At 32.3% G+C, this 21,558-nt stretch overlaps 2 protein-coding genes across 4 annotated transcripts; both read left to right on the top strand.

The window, feature by feature from the left end:
• The first annotated feature begins 314 nt into the window (after positions 1-314).
• LOC140989704 (chaperone protein dnaJ 15-like) lies at positions 315-7,739 on the top strand. Of its 3 annotated transcripts, none has more exons than XM_073459043.1 (12): positions 315-454; positions 558-1,006; positions 2,004-2,127; positions 3,861-3,943; positions 4,022-4,133; positions 4,232-4,336; positions 4,575-4,625; positions 5,448-5,537; positions 5,621-5,729; positions 5,835-5,983; positions 6,085-6,138; positions 7,222-7,739. In XM_073459043.1, the coding sequence occupies exons 2-12, from the start codon at positions 873-875 to the stop codon at positions 7,441-7,443; spliced, it is 1,233 nt and encodes a 410-aa protein (XP_073315144.1). In that variant the 5' UTR covers positions 315-454; positions 558-872; the 3' UTR covers positions 7,444-7,739. The 3 variants fall into 3 exon arrangements, with proteins under 3 accessions (XP_073315144.1, XP_073315146.1, XP_073315145.1); XM_073459045.1 differs by having other exon boundaries at positions 322-454; positions 696-1,006; XM_073459044.1 differs by having other exon boundaries at positions 332-454; positions 534-1,006.
• A 9,858-nt stretch (positions 7,740-17,597) lies between these two features.
• Positions 17,598-18,552, top strand: LOC140990392 (zinc finger protein GIS3-like). The gene has a single exon (XM_073460071.1). It carries the CDS (start codon positions 17,709-17,711, stop codon positions 18,402-18,404), a length of 696 nt encoding a protein of 231 aa, XP_073316172.1. The 5' UTR covers positions 17,598-17,708; the 3' UTR covers positions 18,405-18,552.
• The last annotated feature ends 3,006 nt before the right edge of the window (positions 18,553-21,558 follow it).

Below are 21,558 nucleotides of genomic sequence, written 5' to 3'. Positions count from 1 at the left end.
AATATAAAAAATAAGAAAGGGTAAAATAAGAAAGAAAGTTGGTGTGCTCATAGAGCGGTTATTATTAGGGGCTCAACTATAATAAAATAATAAATATAAAAAATTAAAAAAGGTAAAACAGGAAAGAAAGTTGGTGTCCTCATAGAATGGTTATTATTAGGGCCTCATACTTAATAGTATAGAAGTATAGATGATGTCTTCCCGAGAATTCACGGCGAATTCCAAAACATACGAAACCCACAAATGCTTATAAAACATTTTAATATAAAAAATAAATTTACAAATTTTGTATAATCTTAGAAAAATCAAACAGTGGTGGGTGAATTTGGACCAAAATGGATGCGTATTGTTAGAATGGTAAAACTCTTCCTCAGTTGAGCAATGACCCGTGATTATTGAAAACGAGGAAGCCGCCTCCTCTTTGCATCGTCCTTTTTCTTCATTGGCATGCCAGGTAAAATCTTCGAATTCTAGCTTCTTTCCGATTGCTGATTGATTGTAATATTTGCTGTTTGTTTTTGTTCGTAAAATAGATTTTTCATTGTTGTCTTGATCAGTGTGGAATCGATTCATGTGGGTGGTTTCTCCTCAAATTTTTGAGTTTCGCTCGCTCATATTCCGCCTCGATTATAGCGAAAGTTCTGTGCTTTTTTCCCCCTCTATAAGGATTTTTAATTTTTAAAATTTGCTTGAAGATTTGTATAAAAAAGGGGTTCCAAGATACGAGGGGGTAGTGTTCTTCAGATAGAGAGAAGAAAAAGAGATCAACCGTGAAGGAAGCAAGAAGGAAAAGAAAATACATTAACTTAATTTTGGTGAAATTTACAGAGATATAATAAAAATACATAAAAAGGTTTAAAATTTGACTAGAGATGAGAGGCTCGAAAGAGGAGGGGCCGTCGGCTGCAGTGCCAGTGTTGCGGCGGGATCCTTATGAGGTGCTTTGCGTTTCTCGGGATTCTTCTGATCAGGAAATTAAGACCGCTTACAGAAAGCTTGCTCTCAAGTAGGCACTTCCTTTCAACGATCCACTTCTTTTTCCTCTGAGTTTCTAATTTCTTAGTATTAGTATTTGAAATTTGGACGTAGTATTTTTTCTTATAGAACAGCAAGGAAAACCTTCGAAGCTTTTCTGTTTCGTGGAAAGATGCGTATAGATGCACTATGACAGCAATGTTTGTTTGATTTCCTACTTCATGATGTCGGTAAAAGTAATTGTTAAGCTTTCAACCATATTTTTATTAATTTGTACTTTATTCAAACGTTAACGATGATGAAATTTAATTTTCAATGATTGTTGTCCTTTCATTTCTTAACTTGATATGCTGGTTTTAGTATGGTAATTTCTTCTAGGTTTCCATTTTGGATAGAAAGCTTGTTATGTGTTTTTGTAAAGTTTGCTGGGTATTGCGATGTTTATAGTTTCTATATTGGATTTGGCAGTTCATTGTTATTTTTTTTTATGTCTTTGTATTGATTATGCTGGAATTGATTGAGATGAATTGGATGTTTTAGTGCTTTTTCGTGTTACAGTCATCAAATGAGTGCTTTAGCTTTTTATTGAAGTTCTCTTTCTTTCTTTCTTTCTTTCTTTCTTTCTTTCTTTTTGTTTTGAGTGAACCCAGATCTTGTTTTTGAATATGATTCGAAGTTTACTCTGGCCTGTTGCACATACATTACTCTTTTGCCTGTGAAAAACTTTGGTTTGTCAGCCTGTTTTCTCTTGAAGTGCTTGTGTTAGCATTTCAGTTTGATATGCTTTATTGCAACCAATAACACGTTAGAGAGGCAATAGCGTTGAGTTTTGACCGTGTGCTTGTGTTAAGTTTTGACTTTTGAGTAGAACTTTTATTTTGATAATGTAAAAGAATAACTTGATGACTAGGGAATTCTGGTCTTTATTCAACTCAAGAATGGCTCCACACATGCTCCATCAACGACAGAATGTGGATTTTGAGAATGCTTTCTTGAACTGGTTAACTAACAAATCAAGCAATTGATAGGTACCATCCAGACAAGAACGCCAGCAATCCTGAAGCTTCCGAGCTTTTCAAGGAGGTCGCGTATTCTTATAGCATTTTATCGGATCCCGAAAAAAGGAGACACTATGATACTGCAGGGTTTGAGGTGACCTTTTGTCTCCTTAGTAACAGCAGTTATTTTTTTTTCATTTTTCCAATCTCTTAACATTAAATGGGTTGTGGACAAATATTTACAATCATGAGAAATTATATTCTTTTGCAGTATGAGGACCTCAAGTTTTGGCCAAAATGTGTACACGTACTTTCAGTTTTGGGCAAAGAACAAAACCAATAATGTGTTCAAAATGGAAACAAATATGCATGGGTGCTCAGAAAATGACGACACATGATGTTATGCATTTTAGGTTTCTAGTCTATGTGATAATGTAATATGTTAAAGGCAGTGAACACCTATAAAATTAATGATGATTCCAATGCTGCAGGTCAAACATAGAACTTATTCTCCTGACATGGGGCTACTTTTTTGGTGTTTGTTTCTTGTTTTCATCGAAAACTTCTTCCTTCAGGCATTTTGAAAATCACACAAATTGAAAATATTGTCATCCATTGTTAGTTTCTCGGACACAAGACATTTGATTCACTGCTTTCCTTGTCCCTGGTCTTGTATAAAATTTCTGGAATCAGTTGTTCAGAAAAAAGTTTCCTATATTGTTGGGTAGTGTTTTATGACTTTAACTTATATGCACATGCAAGTCTACTTTTGCTTGTAAAACATAAGAGTAACCTTAGAGCAATTCACCACACCCTAGCTTACTTCTCTGTCTCCAGAAAATTGGAGGCAATAAATTGTGATAGTCATGTTTCAGGTGTCATGATATGTCCCCTTCTATTTTAACATGGTGGCGTGCAATAGAATTTTGTCATCGACATTTACTGGCATGAAATTCCTTCAAGTTTATGGAAAACATAGAGATACCATGGATTATTTTGTACCATGTATCAATTTAGCAATTTGATATTTTCTCAGAAGACGGAATATTTGAGGTCTTTACCGAGTTAGTGAACGGGTTACAAGTGCTTTATCTTTTGTTAGTAAACATTTGTTTTCTTTCCCTGCCAAAATAGAATTTCTTTTCCTGCATCTGCTGAATTCTTCCTACAATTACTGTTCTGAAGGATGTAAAAAAGTTTCAACTCTTGTTGTGTGGACACCGATATGTCCTTTCTCTGCGAAGCTTTTTCTTGCACAACTTGGATTCTCCTGAATTATTATTTCTTAGCAAACCAATTCTTCTTGTTGAAGCCAACAGTTGTGTCTTGGGGACTGTATTTGTGGGAATAACTTCTATGCTAGGGAATCAAGAGGAAATCTCCTTGTTTTTTGATGCATGCTGATGAAGATGGACTCGAATTTTTATATTGAAGCTTCATGGCTTAACAGCGATGCGAGCTTTCTCATCATTGCTTGCCATAAGTATTTAAATATCATAAGTATTTAAATATAACCTATCCTAGGCGTGCATACCAAGACAGTTTATTGAAAATTTTGACCAACCTCATTATCAATGATAAGACTTTTTCCAATTTTTTAAGGATAGAATCTTGTTCTTTAATACTTTTTTGTTGACTCGGTCCATAACCACTGTGGTCGAACTTCAAAGCATATTAAAAACAATTTATAAATATCCTGGCATATGAGTTGGTATAAATATTTAATCTCTCTTAGGTTACAAAAGCCTCCATCTTGTGTGGACATTATATAAGTAATTGATGACTATTGCGGACTATAATTAAAATCGACATCTAATACTTTAAATTGTTTCTGTTCTGAGTAAAGTCTGGTGAGTGTCTCTTATTTTGGCTTTTCATGACAAAAAGGCCTTTGAAGCCGAAGGAATGGATATGGAGATTGATTTGTCCAATCTCGGAACTGTCAATACGATGTTCGCTGCTTTATTCAGGTGTTTCTCTTTCTAATCTCGGATTATGTATGATTAAGAATAATTTTATGTTTATTTTATGAATATTTATTTGGACAGCAAGCTGGGTGTCCCCATCAAAACTACAATTTCTGCTAATGTTCTTGAAGAGGCTTTGAGCGGAACTGTCACAGTTAGACCTCTTCCTATTGGAACTTCTGTTACTGGCAAGGTACCTAGCCCCTTATCTGGATAAGAATCATAGTTTTTGTCTGCCATCCTTTTTTCATTCTTGTATTTGTTTATTTTCACCTTTAATACATTAAACAGGTAGAAAAGCAGTGTGCGCACTTCTTTAGCGTGACTATTAGTGACGAACAAGCAGAAGCAGGAGTTGTAGTTAGAGTTACTTCAGCTGCGCAAAGCAAGTTCAAGGTGTGTATTTATGTTACTTTGAGTTCAGATCTTGTGCTGATATACTAGATTTCCTTTTTTCTTTCGCCTTTATTAAGGTCCATTTGAAGGTTGAAGTAGAGAAGGTTCTAAACCATTGTAATTATCTACTACTTCTAATTACCAGAAGACAAAAAATGGGACAAAAAAATTTCTTTCATGTGCATACTGAAGGCGACATAAGTTTCTGACTAATGGTTTTGCTATATGTGATTTTCAGCTCTTGTACTTTGAGCGAGATGAAAATGGAGGGTATGGGTTGGCCTTGCAGGTACTTTCCAATTTTGGTTGTTAATGACCTCAAGATTTCTTTACCTCGATCCTTTTTCCCAGCTTGAAGTGTCCCTTCTCTACTTGAGATCAAATCTTAACACCTTTTCCATTCCAGCTTCTACTTCACTGTGCATATGCATGTGTTACAATTTTTTGCTTAATCAGCTATAACAGATGATAAATGAATGGCAACATTTGTAATGTGCTGTTTAACTATTTCGATCGGCATGCCTCTTGTGTTGACCTGTCATTGGAAGTGAGTTAATATCAGGAGTGAACAATTATTCTTGGCAGGCCAAAACAAATGGCAGTCACTTTATGGGCAAGAAAGAATCTGGCCATCTTTCACAGACTACCATGAAATAAATCAATTGCAAAAATGATATGTGAGGATTTAAATATCCTGCTTCTCCCAAAAGAGAGTAATTAAGAGATTACATTGTGCCCCTTAATTTTTTTCTGGGTAAATCATAAGAATAAAAAGTAGAATGGTACTAAAAAACTGGATGTCTGAGTTTAAAAGAGAATATATAATTCATAATATTCATGAAGTACTGAAATTTGGTCTCAGCTGCAGCATGCCGAAAAACGGTTAACTGAGAGAATCCTATCGCTTGGTTGTTCTATGTGATTGTAGTTAAATTCCCTTCCTGAACTGCTGGCATGCAAGCCAATAATAGTAATTTTATAATAGGTGAAACTCTTGGCCTGGTTTCCTCTCAATTTTGGGATTTGGGTTTTCTTTGCTCTTAGGGGTCTTCGCTTATCCCCTCCTTTCTGATGCCTTTTTTTTGCATTATACTCTGCTAAACATGTTTAGGAAGATAGTGAGAAGGCAGGCAAGGTTACATCTGCTGGAATGTACTTCTTGCACTTTCAAGTGTACAGAATGGATTCAACTTTGAATGCGGTATTTAGTTTTTACCTTTACTTTTCACTGAAGAGGCCTGCACGATTACTTTTGCTGATAAATGAAGTAGTTTGATGGTGTAGTTGGCAATGGCGAAGGATCCTGAAGCTGCTTTCTTTAAGAGACTGGAGGGACTTCAACCTTGCGAGGTTTCAGAACTAAATGCAGGCACACACATATTTGCTGTTTATGGTCAGAAGCTCGTTGATACATGTTATTTTCTCTGAGTTCTATTTTGAATTTTTAGAAACCACTTAAAGATCCCTCAAGCAGTAATGTTTGGCCTGGTTCTTTCAGGAGATAACTTTTTTAAACCTGCTACCTACGTAATTGAGGCACTTTGTGCAAAGACATATGAGGATACAACCCATAAATTAAAGGATATTGAAGCTCAGATTTTGAGGAAGAGAAATGAACTACGCCTATTTGAGACAGAATATAGAAAGGTATTCTCCCTCGTGAATCGTGCCTCGTTTTCCATGAAAGTCCGTTAGTAAGAGTTGTGCATTGTTTCTCGGTACACATCCTTTTTTTCTCTCTATTTCAGGCATTGGCTCAATACCAAGAAGTAACCAATAGATATAGTCAAGAAAAGCAGTCTGTAAGTTTGCTTACCAAGAACTTTTTACTTAAGTGTAAATGTTTTTGTTGTCGGAGTGTCTTTGCTGTTTATATTCCTCACGCTGCAGCTATTACATTTGCTCCAGACTGTTTTATTGATAGAGTTGAAAACTACAGTAAAATGAGAAACATTTTCACCAAGCATCTACACAAGATTAAAAAATGAGAAACATTTTCACCAAGCATTTATGTATCTTTAAGTCGAAATTTTGGATTCTTCTGCCTTATGAAAGTATTCAAAATGTAATTTGAATCTCTATTGTTTTTTTATTGATTAGCTTTTAACTGTTGCTCCAATTGTGTCGAAATATTTTTGAGTTACGTTTTCTGCTTTCTTCATTTATTCCCCAAAACAATAAGCCTATTTTTGATGAATCTGTGGATGCATATACAAAATTGTGGTTGCAAACTTAGATCAAATGAAACCTTTGGATTGATCAACCAGATGGGTATTCGAGCCTGCTTTCCATAAACTCCCAGCTGCTAACTATAGTTTTTGATGTTATATGCATGGCCAATTTATTGCAAGGATACGATCCTTAAAATGTCTTCTAGTCATAGCAGCAAATTGTCTAGCCCAGTCATACATGAAGAAGTGATGGCCTTCTCTGGCTCTGATATCGGCTTTTACCCATACAAGTCTTGCATAAAAAATGCAGTAGGCTCCCATTGTTTTAACGTCTGTTTTTGGTGCCTTTATCACTTCCCCATCTTCATAATTTAGTGGAGAGCAGGGAAGGAGGGAAATTGACCCGGAATTCCATGGCAAAAAGTGCTTCATTTCAGAACTCTGTTGGAGACTAATTATTTTATATAACTCTCTTTCTACTTCGGTTTTTTGCATGATTCCAATCAGAATGAAGCATTGTGGCCTTACTGTCATGCAATACTTTTTTTAGTCTATCACCCGGCTCTTTGTCAGCTTTGGGGATTTTCGTTCTTGTTTCAATTCGGTATTTTCTTAAGTAGTAAGCTAATCCACATCTGTTTAACTAGCTTTTTGTTGGTTGCTCTCTGCATGGTCATTTAACAATTTATTTTCTTTTATCTAATTCATGAACAGGTTGATGAGCTGCTAAAACAGCGAGATAACATCCACTCTTCTTTTACGGCGACAGTGTCTTCTTCTTCCAATGGGAGCTCACAATTCAGTAATGGAAGTAGCAGCAAATACATCGGTGAAGATTTTAAATCTGCAAGTCCCGGTGAAGAGGGAAGCTCAAATTCGAAGGACAAATCTTCGAAGAAGAAATGGTTCAATATGAAAGGGTCTGAAAAGAAATGAGCCTAGTTGTACTTGATCTTCTACTTTTTGAATTTTATTCTGGCTACACGATTTTATACCTCAATGTTCCCTGTCTATACATGGTTTGGTCCATCCTATACGGTTAGGGATATATTACTGTAAAATAATGAGAAATGTAGAGACTTTTGATTTGATTTCTATTATAATTCTTGGTAAGTTATCTTCAATATACCAAGTTACTTGTTGGAGTATATTGTAGAGAAGTTGGTTTATGTTGCAATGTTTATTTTTCAAATTTTTTTTTTTTGGTTTTATATTCGAATAATGAATTTTTTATCATTCGATTGGTGAAAGGGTGTGAAATAATATTGGTTGGTCTCTTTACAAAAAGAACTATTTCCCCCTTGTTTGCCTTAATGAGATTAAGACTAGTTATAGTTTTATTTAAAGTTTGACACATAATGGTGACCGACTGTGCCTCAACTTGTTTTTTTCCCCCAAATAAATAAAGATCTTAGGCATCACCATGTTTGGGTCCATCCTATGTTTAATATTATTATAATATTATTACTCCATCATAAAATAAAATCAGATCTAAATAAATAAAAAAATAACAAGGTCTATTTATAAATTTTGTTTGATCAATACAAATCATCATTTGTATACACAGTGTATTTTTTTATTTTAATAATTTTTTGACATGACACTAATATGACGTCAATACAACCGTGATGTGACATCAATATGAGATGTGTTATATCAACACTCACATAGAAAAATACGAAAATTGTAAAAAACGAAAGATACATGACTAATACTAAATTTGACAATATATAAGACTAAAATCACAAAAAAAAAAAACATACATAAATAATCAAACTTACAATTTCTTTATTTTTTTTAGAAGGTTCTTTTCATAAACGAGTTAGCATGTTTCTATGCTAATATAAAAATCGAACAACCTAGTCCTCCACATGCATGCACTATGAATAATTGTGTGTTGGATCTCAATGAATTTTTGTTTAATTCTAGATTCTTTTGTTTGTCCTAATAGGTTTGTGAATAAATATACCACACTTGGGCATCGATCGAATTCAAACATATGCAATATTTTATGTGAGCTTAACCAACAATTGCAAATCAAATTATATATATATATATTTATATACCTATTATGCTGACGTGTACGCCGGAGAAGCCGTCCACGTGGCAACTTATTATATATGTTTAATAGGAGAAATATTTGAATGAAATTAAATTAATGGAATCCCATGACAAGTGCATGTGTCTCCCAACTAGTTTGCTTTGATTAACATGTTACCTGGTGCTTGTGTTGCCGCCTAATTGTCCACTCTATCGCCAACCCAAAGCACATTTAATTTGTCTCACTATTTGACCACTGTCCCTTTTTCAATACCCAATCAATGGACTTAGGAATCATCGAGATATTAAAAATTTTGGGCTCTTGTTCTATGAAATCTAAGCTTAGAATTCAGGTGAGATTACTTAATAATTGTCCATTAAAAAAAATTATATTGATTTTTATGTGTATTCCAATTGACACCCTATCTTCTGTTAATATTATATATATGCTAGTAACCACTTGCACATATTGGATGCATATAAATTAAACTTTTATGTCCATGGTTTTTGTTTTTTTTATATGTTGAGTAAGTTTGGCATAAAATATTTTAAAGAATTTTTTCTAAAATTAAGAATTTAAAATATGATTTTTAAGAAGATATGGAGATGATTAATTAAAATAATAATAATTATTTGGATAATAACATTCATGTATATGTAGAGTAAATAGAATTGGGTGCCTACATTTACTTTAAGTTTCTAGAATCATGTAATTAATAGCTTATGGGTTATTTGTTTATGATTATTAAAATTTTGATTTCGATGATTAAAGAGACTTTGGTTTAACTCCCTCTTCTCTTGTTAATTTTTTTTGTTTTTCAATAATATTACGAGAAAATCGTATTTTTTTGTCATGAATGTTTGTCTTTTGGTAACTTTATTCTTTTTATCGACGTGACGCTGATATGAAACTGATGCAACAATTACGTGTGTAATGTCACATTATCAATCTCAATCATAAATGACTAAAACTGCCAAAAATTGAAAAATATAGGAACAAGACTGAAATTTGATAACAAAGATGACAAAAAGAATGTAGTTTTCTCTAATAATAATATATTTGTGGTTATTTTTAATTACCTTATAGGGAGAAGAAAAAGAAAAGAAAAGGAGTTCAAAAGACTAAATAAAGCTAGCATACTCCTCCACCCAACCTAAACTGCTTTATGTATTTTAGTGAAGTAGGTGTGTCACTTGGAATACACAGAGGGACTTATTTGAGTCGCCCCACATAGTTTGGATCAGTTGAACANGGATCCTTCCAAAGTAATGGTTGCAAAAAAGGGACAAAAATGATGAGAAAGTTAATGGGATGTATTATGATATGATTATGTCTAGAGTAATCTTATGTTGGAATTTATTATAATAAGCTTTGATTGTCTTAATTACTTTGGTAAACACATCTTTGTGGGCCAAACTTTGGATTTAGGAGATCCAAAATGATAATATTGGCATCACTTCAATCAACACCAAAGTAACCATGATGATTAATTAAGTCTTCAAAAGTTATAGATTAGGTGGTGGATACCATTAACAACAAGGAAAAGCATTTGTTAATTAATCTATTGATTAACATGGAAAAAAAAGTTGATTAGACAAGTTGCAACAAAATACATGCTCCTCCAAACCATACATAAAAGAAGGGATATTAAACTCCTAATAATTTCAAAAATCTGCTATGATACATTTCGTGTATATATGATCGATAGCTTTCGGTACGTACTATAGGAAGTGGTAATAATATAACTCAAATCATCTAAGTCTTATAACGCTCCAAATGTTATATTTTGATCGTTATCTTTAACATGAATAATTATTACTTCCAAATAATTCATGTTTCGATAATTGGACAAATCAATGGGAACGAAATCTCGTGAGTGTAATTCATTTATCAATTGTAGGATCAAACATTTATGATTATGTCATAGAGCATAAATTTTAATAAATATTCAACTTTATTTTCTTATATATATAATATGACAGTCATATCTTCAGTGGTAGGTGGATTTGTTGTGCATATTTGAGTTCCAGTGAGTCAGGCTTATTATACCATATGTGATTATACTTAAAAACATACATAAGAAATGTTAGGCTCTTACCCCTTAAGAAACATGCTATAACAACTATTAATGGTAAACATTTAACGATTTATCAAAAGTCATAATTGATAGTCGATCGCGATATTAACTCAATATTTTAAATCGTAGAACAATCCAAACACATTGTTCTTATCATTTTTCAAATCTAGACAATACTAATTTCCAACCTTTTGATATATTACTTAATACACTATTACATAGTATGAATAAGCTGCATGGCATGTGTTCTCCAACCATGACAAGGGCTGAGAGTATGGTTGAGTGATTTCCTTAATTTTCAATTATCAAACTTTTTATTCGATTGTTTTATTTCTTTTTAGAAAAAAATAATTAGTAATTTCTGTGCATCACTCCCTAAAAAATGTATTACAAAAATTGAAATAAATATGAATCTTCTTCTTCTTTTTTTCTTTTTTTTTTTTTTTTAAAATCCGCCTCATCCATCTATAGCTAGCATCTGAATGCCTTGGGAAGAAACAGACAAAACATATTGATTCCATTATACTCTAGCTAGCTTCCTAGTTAGTTAGGTTTATATTAAAAGATTTTGCTTCATATATATTTTGTTGGTCCACACTCGGTATGGGTTGAGTGCACTGGTTCTTGCCATTATTTGAAAATTTAAGAGACCAAATGGATGCAATACAACATGTGTTTCCCTGAAACAATGGGAACCATCATGTGCAAATCTCCCTTCTTATATATAAGGGTTTGATTCAACATATATTTGTCTTTTTTGTTGTAAAAATTGAATTTTAGTCATACATATAATTTTTTGTAATTTTAGTCATTTTTTATGAGAAGTGGTGATGTTGACTAAATTGCAAAGAAAGCATAGAATATTGTGAATTAAGACTGAAATTGGATAATATACATGACCAAAATCACAAAGAGACAAATATAGATTACCAAAATTATAATTTTCCCTTAAGTTTGAACGATTTTATACAAGCTTCATATAAGATGAGTTAAATCAAATACTAATCAATTTGGTATGTTAAACATATTGTCAAATAATACTTTCAATTAAAAGATTAGCGGTAATATTAATAAAAAAAAGATGTATGTGATGAAAATAGAACCTATATTATTATTATTATTAATTGTGTCGAGAGAAAAGTTTAAAAAACAACAATTTTCGAACTAATTTTTTGAAAAGTAATCATGCACAAGTATATTTGAGTGTTTTCAAATATAATTTAAAGTGTTAGTTTTCTAAAAAAAATAATTAACCAATATTATTTTGCTAATTATCACGTCGTGTCAAACGATTAGTCTATTATATTGAAAACTAATCGGATTAAACAAAGATGGTTATATAATTATCTAAGATTAATATTGCGTTTGGTAGGTTCTTGAGCCCCTTGAAAGTGATCATGGAGATGATCTTTGGATCCATGTTTTCTCTAAAGCTGAAAAGTGGATAGGATTTATTAACATTTTCCATAATTGGATCCTAACCTACACCTAAATCTACTGTCATTTTTTAAGTTTTTTTAAAGATTTAAGTACCCTTTAGTGGCTCAACACCCAACAATTTCAACTTAGTTAATTGGTCCCACGAATATGATGCATATATGGTAATTGCATGCTTATATTTAGTGTTTTTTCCCCTTGCAATTTAAGAAGAAAAGTTGGTTTAAAAAAATTTAAAAATGACAGGAAAAAAAATGTTTTAATTTTTAAATTATTTGCGTTTTTATTTTCGTCTTCCAAATGTATTTATTGGATTTAATTTTCATCAATTAAAATAAATTATATTTTGCGTGGAGTATTAACATGAGAAAACAAATGACCATCACAAGTTTTATCATATCCTCCCAAATTCAATCACACAATTGCCAAAATATGTTCAAAAAATATCCCAGTATTATCTTACTCATGCAACCTCCCAACATCACCCAGTACATAAATATGTTTCTTGATAGACTTGAACACATGCTCTGATATCAATTGACAGGATCAAGCGCTTAACGTTAGGCAAAAATCTATAGTCATTAGCAAGACACAACGTTATTTCCTTATACACGTGGCAGCAGAGTGCACCTACCTGAGAGCTAATGGGTCGGATTGTTATTCAACCAGATCAAGCAGCACAACGTCAACAGCTTGACGCACGAGAACTTCTGCTGAGGTCATTCATCTTAGTGCTACTTTCACTTTTGAACGCTTAACCCAACACTATATCTTGGTTTCTTTACAATTTTGATTATATATGTTGTCCAATTTCAGCCTTACTCTTGTACCTCTCAATTTTTGATAATTTTAATCATATTTCATCTAAAATGCTGATGTGACATTATACACATCATCTCAATGTCGGAGCCACGTAGGTTCTGCATTTGCATCATGTCAACACCATGTCGGGAATGACTAAAATTACAAAACTAATGAAGATAATGAATCAAATTGAAATTTGACATCATATAAAACTAAAATTGTAGTTTACCAATAAAAATATTTTACAATATTAGACATATTGATATTTTAATATTTATTATCCTATTTTAACCGGATATCCTAACGACTTATTTTTAAAATAATATTATATAAGTACTTATACTCCTAAAATAAAATTTAAGAATTTATAAATTTTTTTAAAAAAAAATAGGCAAACATCCTTCAAGCTGACTCAGATAACCATTGAAATTAACAATGGTGCTTTTGGTATAAATTATAATTCACATGTAATGTAAAATCTCTCTTTTTGTATGCTATCTAAATACTACAGTGCCACATCTGAAAATAGTTTATTTTTTGTTTTAAAATTAGGTGTGATGTGAAATCAAACACACTTAAAAAGAGGAGACATGGGTGGGTCATTCTTGGAGTTGTGGTGAAGACTTTTTAAAGCTTGGTTTTATTTTTTTATATTATTTAACAAAAAACAAAACTCTTTAATTACGTACCATATAGATACAAATAATAATATCGGGTAATCTTTCCAATTATATGAGAAATATCAAACAAGTTGTGATTTTAATTTAATTTTCGATAAAATATATGGGAAACTTCAACCAAATTGTAATTTTAATTTAATTTTTGATAAATACATATTATTTAATTTCATGATTCAATATATATTATATACATACAATAATATAATAGAGAATATCATTTTTTTGGTCATGTATGTTATTATTTTAATGATTTTGGTTATTTATATATCAAATTTCAATTTTAGATTTATATATTCAGATTTTTGACAATTTTAGTCATTTTTTCATCTGGAGCAATGATGTGACACTACACTTAAGAAAAATGACTAAAATTGTAAAAAAAAAACAAAGATATCGAACTAAAACTGAAATTTGATAATACAACAAAACCAAAATCACAAAGAAACAAACATATAAGACCATAATAACAATTTTTTTCAATATAATATATATGTATGTATATTCCTTTCGTGTAGTTAGTAAGATTTTTGGAAATCTTTCCATACAAAGCAAAAGCTTAAAAAATATAAATTTCAACGTCAATCACGCAAACATGCTAAAGAAAGAGTTCATCATTAACACATAATGGTGGCGAGTAGGCTCCATAATTTAAGCCAACACAGGCTATTTAATTTCATATCTGCTTGTGAAAATTCCTGAGGTGGTGTAGTGACATAAATATATCTCAATATGAGAAATGTGTAAATTCGAATCTACGTTAAAACATAAACTCTATCACCATCGTTACATTGAAAAAAAAAAAAAATCACACCGACTCGATTATTATTACATCAAAATAGACGCATGAGTTTCAATCGTGTCATGATCCATCATGAGGGTGTGTGATCTAGACCATTAAATCAAGATATAATATACCAGATTCAACTAGCGGCAATTGTGAACTCTCGGGAGAATCGATGTATTCAAGGAGTGATGATACATGGACATCCATATTTGTACAACACAAAAAATTCAATGCAAAAATTCAATTTGTCAAAATCTCACTATATATTGAATACAAAATCTCGCGATATAAAGTAAAATCTCACGATATAATGGTTCTAAATATCGCTGTAACGATATATTGGTTGTACATTTAACATTATTCGTATTCGAGAGAAGACACCCTTCCAACTATTCCAGAAGTATATATACATAGGACCCCCTGAATTATGCATATCACTCACATTCTAACTTTCTAAGTCCATACGATTGTATTAGTATAGAAACACTTTCATAGTCATACATTTCAGTCCTGTCTTGTTTTTATCAATAGGAGATTCTGAAATGCGCCTTTAACTCTTAAATTCTTGGAATTCTACTATCACAAGATAAACATTGGTGTATCTTGGAAGATGATTGTCGTATCTATATATAAACATCAGGTGTGAGACTAATTCATTTTAATGAGATGAAGTTGAACTCTAGCATCAACTTTGTCTTACTTGTAGTTTTCATTCCAACACTTTTTTGACATTATCAGCAAAATTTTTGAAACAATCTTGTGATCTTTACCTTTTGATCATTTTGAATTTTGTAGATTGTTGACTATACATGCTTCAATTATAAGTTGTATGCTCCAATTTCAACTCAAATTCAAAAGTGTGTGTATACACACATATATATATATATAATCATTTTAACGGTTATATAATCAGTGACGGAGCCACATTGCAAGATACCCGGGATAGCTCGATTTTTTGGAAAAAATTTATATGTAAATTTTGTATAATTTTAAATTAAAACGATATTAACCTAGATAGATATATTTAAAATAATAAAAAATTATAGCGATTGACCGTAATTTACCTCATCTCCACATGCTCGGGACCGCAGTAGAGGGACCCTTGGGGTGAGGGATTCCATCTTTTGGGACTATCGTTATGAAAAAAATGGTGGATATTTATTTGCATGCTGAAACGTGGGCCATGCAAAACCTGATTGAAGATGACCGACGGTGCTTGATGTTAAATGAATCTATTTATTTTAGATAAAAATTTGTGTAAGATGGTCTCACGTATCGTATTTTGTGAGACAGATATCTTATTTGAGTTGTCTATAAAAAATTATTACTTTTTATGCTAAGAATATTATTTTTTATGGTGAATATCGGTAGAGTTGACCCGTCTTACATATAAAAATTCGTGATACCTATTCATTTATTTTTATATGTAACTTACTCACATATGTGTTGCAGGTCAACATGGCTGAATCAGGACGATATGGCCGAATTCTAGAATCTGGTTATTTTTTTTGTGTCGGTCAAATATATAAATTATATAATATTGAAGTGCAAAGAGGAAAGATATTTTTCAAAAGATACATAGCATTTAAAGCAAGAACATTATCATCTAATTAAGGATCAAAGCTACCAAAACTTGGAAATGTTGTGTTTGTGAATTGGGAAGCTAAGGATAAGTTCGGCTTCATTTTCCTGCTCCTTTGGCATTTATAGAACATAAACACTACAAGAAATGCATTAGGGAAAATTCGAGATATCGACGATTTTGGTAAACTAATCTAATTAATCAAATTTGGGTCTGATTTTTTTACTCAAAAAACATGGGGCAAACTCAATCATTTGATAGCTCAACAACCCTTTAATTCTCACATGCATGCATCCATTCTTTCATACCCAACGCAAACAAAAACAGCCAACTTTAACGTACGATTGCCCCTCCAAATTTTATGCATTATTAGGTACTTAACCAATGTACAATTCTGCATAAAAATCTAGGAGTTACATGTTACTCAAAGTCAAGTACTCGAAAGGTTATGTTTGAATCGATGTATTTCGAATCTATGATTTCGAATTACTTCTTTTTGTTTGAATAGATGAGATTCAAGGTTAGTGCAACAAAATCAAATTTTAAAAATTTCACCGGCCAAAACCTAAAATAGAAAAAGTTAGTACACCAAAAAATTTATTCGGTTTTTTTTGTATATTTACTCATGTTAGTTATGAAGCTTAGTTGTATTTTAGGTGCTACTTTTCAAGAAGAAAAAAAAATGAAAGCTGAAAGGACTAAAATCGAAAAGAAAATTTAAACTACCAATTTATTAATTACTTCTATCTATTTTATTTATTATTTAATTTTTTAGACATGTGGGGAATTCTGTACCAAGTGTCAAACGACTTAATTTTAGGTAGAAAACTAATTTTATCCCATAAGTTGCCTTAAATCGAAATTTGATAATTTAATCAGTCGAAAATGTGTTTCATAGCTTTGGATTTTTTTTAAAATTTTTAATCATTTTTTCCAATGTTATGAACCGATAATAAGCATCCACCATGTATATAATATATGTCTCTGCATAACACTGACACACAAAAAGTAAAAATACAAAAGAAGCAAATTTATTATATTATTATAACATAATTTTAACTAATTAGATTACTAAAATCCAATTTAGGTCCTCATGAGAATACAAATTTTTCTATTTTATTTTATTTTTTTAACATGACTATTCAAATTTGAAACTCACGTGTACTTATCTATTTGTAAAATTTGGCGAGCGCATACACATACATATTCACAAATTTACAAAAATTGATCAATAAATTTTATATATAATTAAAATATAATGATATCGACCAATTTTTTGCTTCAAAGGGTATATTTAAATTTATATATTGTTATGGTTACTTATTTTATAAGAAGAGAAAATTGTCAAATTCGTTCTTGTACTAGGTCTTGTTATAATTGGGTATTAGTCATTTAACTTATTTTATGTTGGTTTTTAGTCTTATTTCTAATCCGCACGATCGTGATGTTGAAAAATGTTGATTTGACATAAGAAAATATTGTCGTGTTACACGATAAATGATGATATTTTGTCGGTAAAATAGGATATCTGAGATGATTAAACCGATATTTTCCCAAATAAAAATAAGAATTATGGTATTATATATAAGGCCATTGTCAAAAAAAAAATTAATAAAATAAAATAATAAAGGATCTATAGAAACTTTAATTTAGGTTTAAATAATTTCAAAATCCTCTGAGCTTGTATTAATACCCCCTCCCGATCGCAAGAATTGTCTGTCCTAGGCAGCCATTTTTCTGTCTCACTGGCTTTGAACTCCGACACCTCCTCTCTTTCTCACCTAAAGAATAACAGTATGTACAGAATGGCCGAGCTAGACTACCAAAACAAATCATGCAACAATATCACAACCAATAATGGCCGTTTGAAACTCTTCGGCTTCAACATGACAGCCGATCAAGATCAAGAACTTGAAGTCGAATCCGCCAAAAACGAGGCAGCTCAGCCGGAATCCGGTGGCTTCCCGGCGTCTGATGGGCGGAAGTACGAGTGCCAGTACTGCTACCGCGAATTCGTGAACTCGCAGGCCCTCGGCGGCCACCAGAACGCTCACAAGAAAGAACGGCAGCAGCTCAAGCGTGCCCAGATACAGGCCAGCCGAAACGCCGCCGTCTCTTTCATGCGCAACCCCATGATCTCGGCCTTCACTCCGTCAACCCATCTTCTCGCCCCCGCCGGATCTGTGGTAGTCCCCTCGGTGGTTGGCCAGTCTCCGTCGTGGGTCTACGTCCCACGAGCGGTGGCGCCCTTCCAGGTGTCGCATGGGGGTGTGTTTCCGGGTTCGACGGGAGGGAGGAGTACTGTGGGGAGTATATCGCACGCGGGGGAGCCTAGCGTTAATAATATTGGGCCTCAACAGCAGATTAAGGCCCACCGTGGAAGATTGGATGGGCCTTCATTGAGTAGGTTTTCGAGAGTGGATGATGGGCCCACATTTGATGACTCGTTGAGCCTCGATTTGCATCTCAGCTTAGCTCCAGCCGCGCCGTAGAGTGTTACGGACTCGGCTTGGTGAATCAGCTGCAGATCCTTTTCTAGTTTGGCTCGAGTTGAATTTGTACATTTTCTTATTTATTAATTAATTTTTTTTGTCGCATTTGGACTGAGGGGTTCGCAAAGTAGCCAAAAATTTCAAATAATATCATGTGAATCACTTAATTTTATGAATAATATTTTTAAATCGATGTATTTCAAATCCATTAATCAAGTTTAGTAATTTTTTTCAACTATAATGACTTCATGACTCATTAAGTATATCAATTCCGAATTTTTGAAATGCAATTTTTAAGTCGAAGTGTAGAGGAGGTGAATAAACAACTCACAAATTTCTTGTAAAATGACAACCTTTACATATGTGTGTTGATAACATAAGTTTTTTTGCCCTTCAAAGTTCAACAAAGAACTAATATAATCAATGCGGAATGAGTCCACGTAAAATTTGTAAACAATTGAAAATTAATGCGAAGATAATAAAATGTAAAATAGTAGTTTCTGGAAGTTCGAAAACTAAAATCCTTGTACTTCTCCTATTTTTTTGTTTTCAGAAGGTATTCACTAAAAGAATTTGATACATTTAACTTCTATAATCACCCACTTCAATAGACTTAAACACTGTCTACTAAAACTCTTAGTATCAACTTCTTCAATATTTTATACAAACTTCTAAAAAAAACTATTTGTTTTAGTTATAATAACTCAACTCATATGATAAAATGAATCTAAAGATACACTACAACAAAAATGGCTTTTCGCAGTGCGTAAATTCGCTTTCCGCGACGCACATTGCACGCTGCAAAGTTGTAAGCTGTTGAAAGTTCAAGATTATGCACGCCGTTAATACAATTATCCGCGGCGTACATAGGCACACCGTTAATACTATTATCCGCGGCGTGCCTACGCACGCCGTTGATATTCATGTCATAACCGTCGCTAATTAGCGACGGTTTAGTATTCCGTCGCTAAAATTAGCGACGGTTTTAAAACTCCGTCGCTAATTTGCGACTGTTTTTTAAAAAACCTGTCGCTAAATTGCGACTGTTTTGTATGAAAGACCGTCGCTACATAGCGATGGTTTATAAAACACTGTCGCTAATTAAAAATGGCTTTAATATAACTGTCGCTAATTGTAACGATGGTTTAGTCAAAATCCGTCGTTAATGTTTTTATTAAAATAAAAAAATACTTTTATAATTTAATAAATCTAAAAAAAACATACACTGTAATAACAATATTCATCTTAACTAACACTTAAAAATTTACAAAATATTGAAACAAAAAAACGTACCTTAAATCGAAAGTAATATCGCCTTAGAAAGAAAAATTTTATGTGTCATGGAAGGGTGTGGGATGAAATGGTTCGAGGCTGTGGGTATTTAAAGTGAGATTCTGTTTACTTTTGTTTAAGATGTAAAATTCAATGAACGTGTCACTTTCCAACGCTGCACTACGACTATCTGTCTTGGATGGATCCAATTACGCTCTTTGAAAAATCAAAATAAGATTCTATATCAAGTCCATAGATGAAAAAACATGCCAAAGAGTTTACAACAGTTAGACTCCATCGAAAAGAGTTGATGAAGATGATGACAGACTCATCAAATCATAAAGTGAATGGAAAACTGATGAAGTTTAAATTTCAAACTACAATTCAAATGTATTAAATGTCATCTTCATATCAATTGATATAAACATATTTATTCTGATTACCAACTGCGTTTTTGCTAAAGATGCATGAGAAATCATTCAAAAATATCGTGAAAGATATGAAAGTGTACAAAGAACGAAGTTAAAAATGCTAAAACTCTAAATTTGAAAGTCCGAGGATGGAAAAAATTGATGCAATCATCGATAATCATCGATTGATAGATATTAAAAACTGAATTTGACAATATAGATTATTACAAATACGTAGGATCGAAGTTGCAATTTTTAATTTCTAAAAGTTATATATGAGAATTTAAAAGATCATTACAAATATCGTATGTTTAATATTAAAAACGGTCATACCGTGTTCTTGTATTCAAACTTAACGCGTAAAATTTGTATAATAATAAGATCACAATTTATTAAAATCCAATTCGAATAATTTTATGTGAAGAACCAATAGAGTTTAGCATTTTAGGAAGCTAGCGTGTAAGTACGAAAACAAGATAATGCATTTCCAAGAATTAAGCACCTAAAGCCTAAAGCAGCCCACAAATATTTAAAACCAAATCATGAAAATAGTAAAAAAAAAAGCAAAAGATAATAAAATGAGGGCACTTTTTATTTTATGGGTATATGATTATATGTCCCAAGTCGGCGCTCAATTTGCATGACTCGCTCATGTTTTAGGTAAATTAAAGTCAGTGCCTCATCATTCTTCCCCTCTCATTTTGCTTATACGTACATACATACACATACACGTATGACAATTAAGCACAGTCGCGGTTAATTATGTAGTTTTATATTCAAAGTGTGACAGAGTGATATCAGAGACGTGTGATAAACACGCAGAAGTTATATATCTTGAATTTTTGGGATAAAATGCTACATACACGAGAACGATATGTCGAATATGTAAATATCATCTTTGGAACCTCGATACTGGTAACTTCGATTAACCAAACCATGTCAATGATGCCTCATTCGATTAACCAAACCATTTCATGTCAGCTTTTTCGGTGTCACGTCAGTAGTTGCACCAAAATAGACGAAAATTAAAAATTAATGTACCAAAACCAAAATTTGAAAGCTTAATGAACCAAAATTCAAAATAAGAATGAAAACTAAATAATATCTATTGGCATATAATATAATATATATGGTAATATTCTACGTAAGTAAATTCATGTACAAGAAAACTAGCTGTTGGGAGGAGGATTGGAACCTATTTGGCTAATCGATTGCATGAAGTGGAAATAAGTATCAATTCAAGTCACATGTGAATTAGGAATACCACGGGACCCTACATTTATGGGGATCATGTGTCTGGTTTAGGTTTATATACATGATCCCCATCAATTTAGGGCCTATAGTTCCCTAATTCACATGTGCCTTAGAAGTGATACTTTGCAATATATTGATTGATTACCCAAATAGGATCGAAGCCTCCTCCCAACAACTCTCTTGTACATATGTAGAATATTACCATAAANATGTAATTA

Source organism: Primulina huaijiensis, chromosome 12 (assembly GCF_012295235.1).
Source record: "Primulina huaijiensis isolate GDHJ02 chromosome 12, ASM1229523v2, whole genome shotgun sequence".
NCBI classification, from domain to species: domain Eukaryota; kingdom Viridiplantae; phylum Streptophyta; class Magnoliopsida; order Lamiales; family Gesneriaceae; genus Primulina; species Primulina huaijiensis.
Note: the sequence above shows the minus strand (reverse complement) of the source record. Positions and strands in the feature narration are given on the sequence as shown.

Excerpts from the sequence above, each read along its gene's own strand:
- LOC140990392 (XM_073460071.1), top strand. The coding sequence starts at position 17,709 with ATGTACAGAATGGCCGAGCTAGACTACCAAAACAAATCATGCAACAAT.
- LOC140989704 (XM_073459043.1), top strand. The coding sequence starts at position 873 with ATGAGAGGCTCGAAAGAGGAGGGGCCGTCGGCTGCAGTGCCAGTGTTG. Across the intron at positions 3,944-4,021 it reads ATGTTCGCTGCTTTATTCAG|CAAGCTGGGTGTCCCCATCA; the intron begins GTGTTTCTCTTT and ends TTATTTGGACAG. Across the intron at positions 4,134-4,231 it reads GAACTTCTGTTACTGGCAAG|GTAGAAAAGCAGTGTGCGCA; the intron begins GTACCTAGCCCC and ends TACATTAAACAG.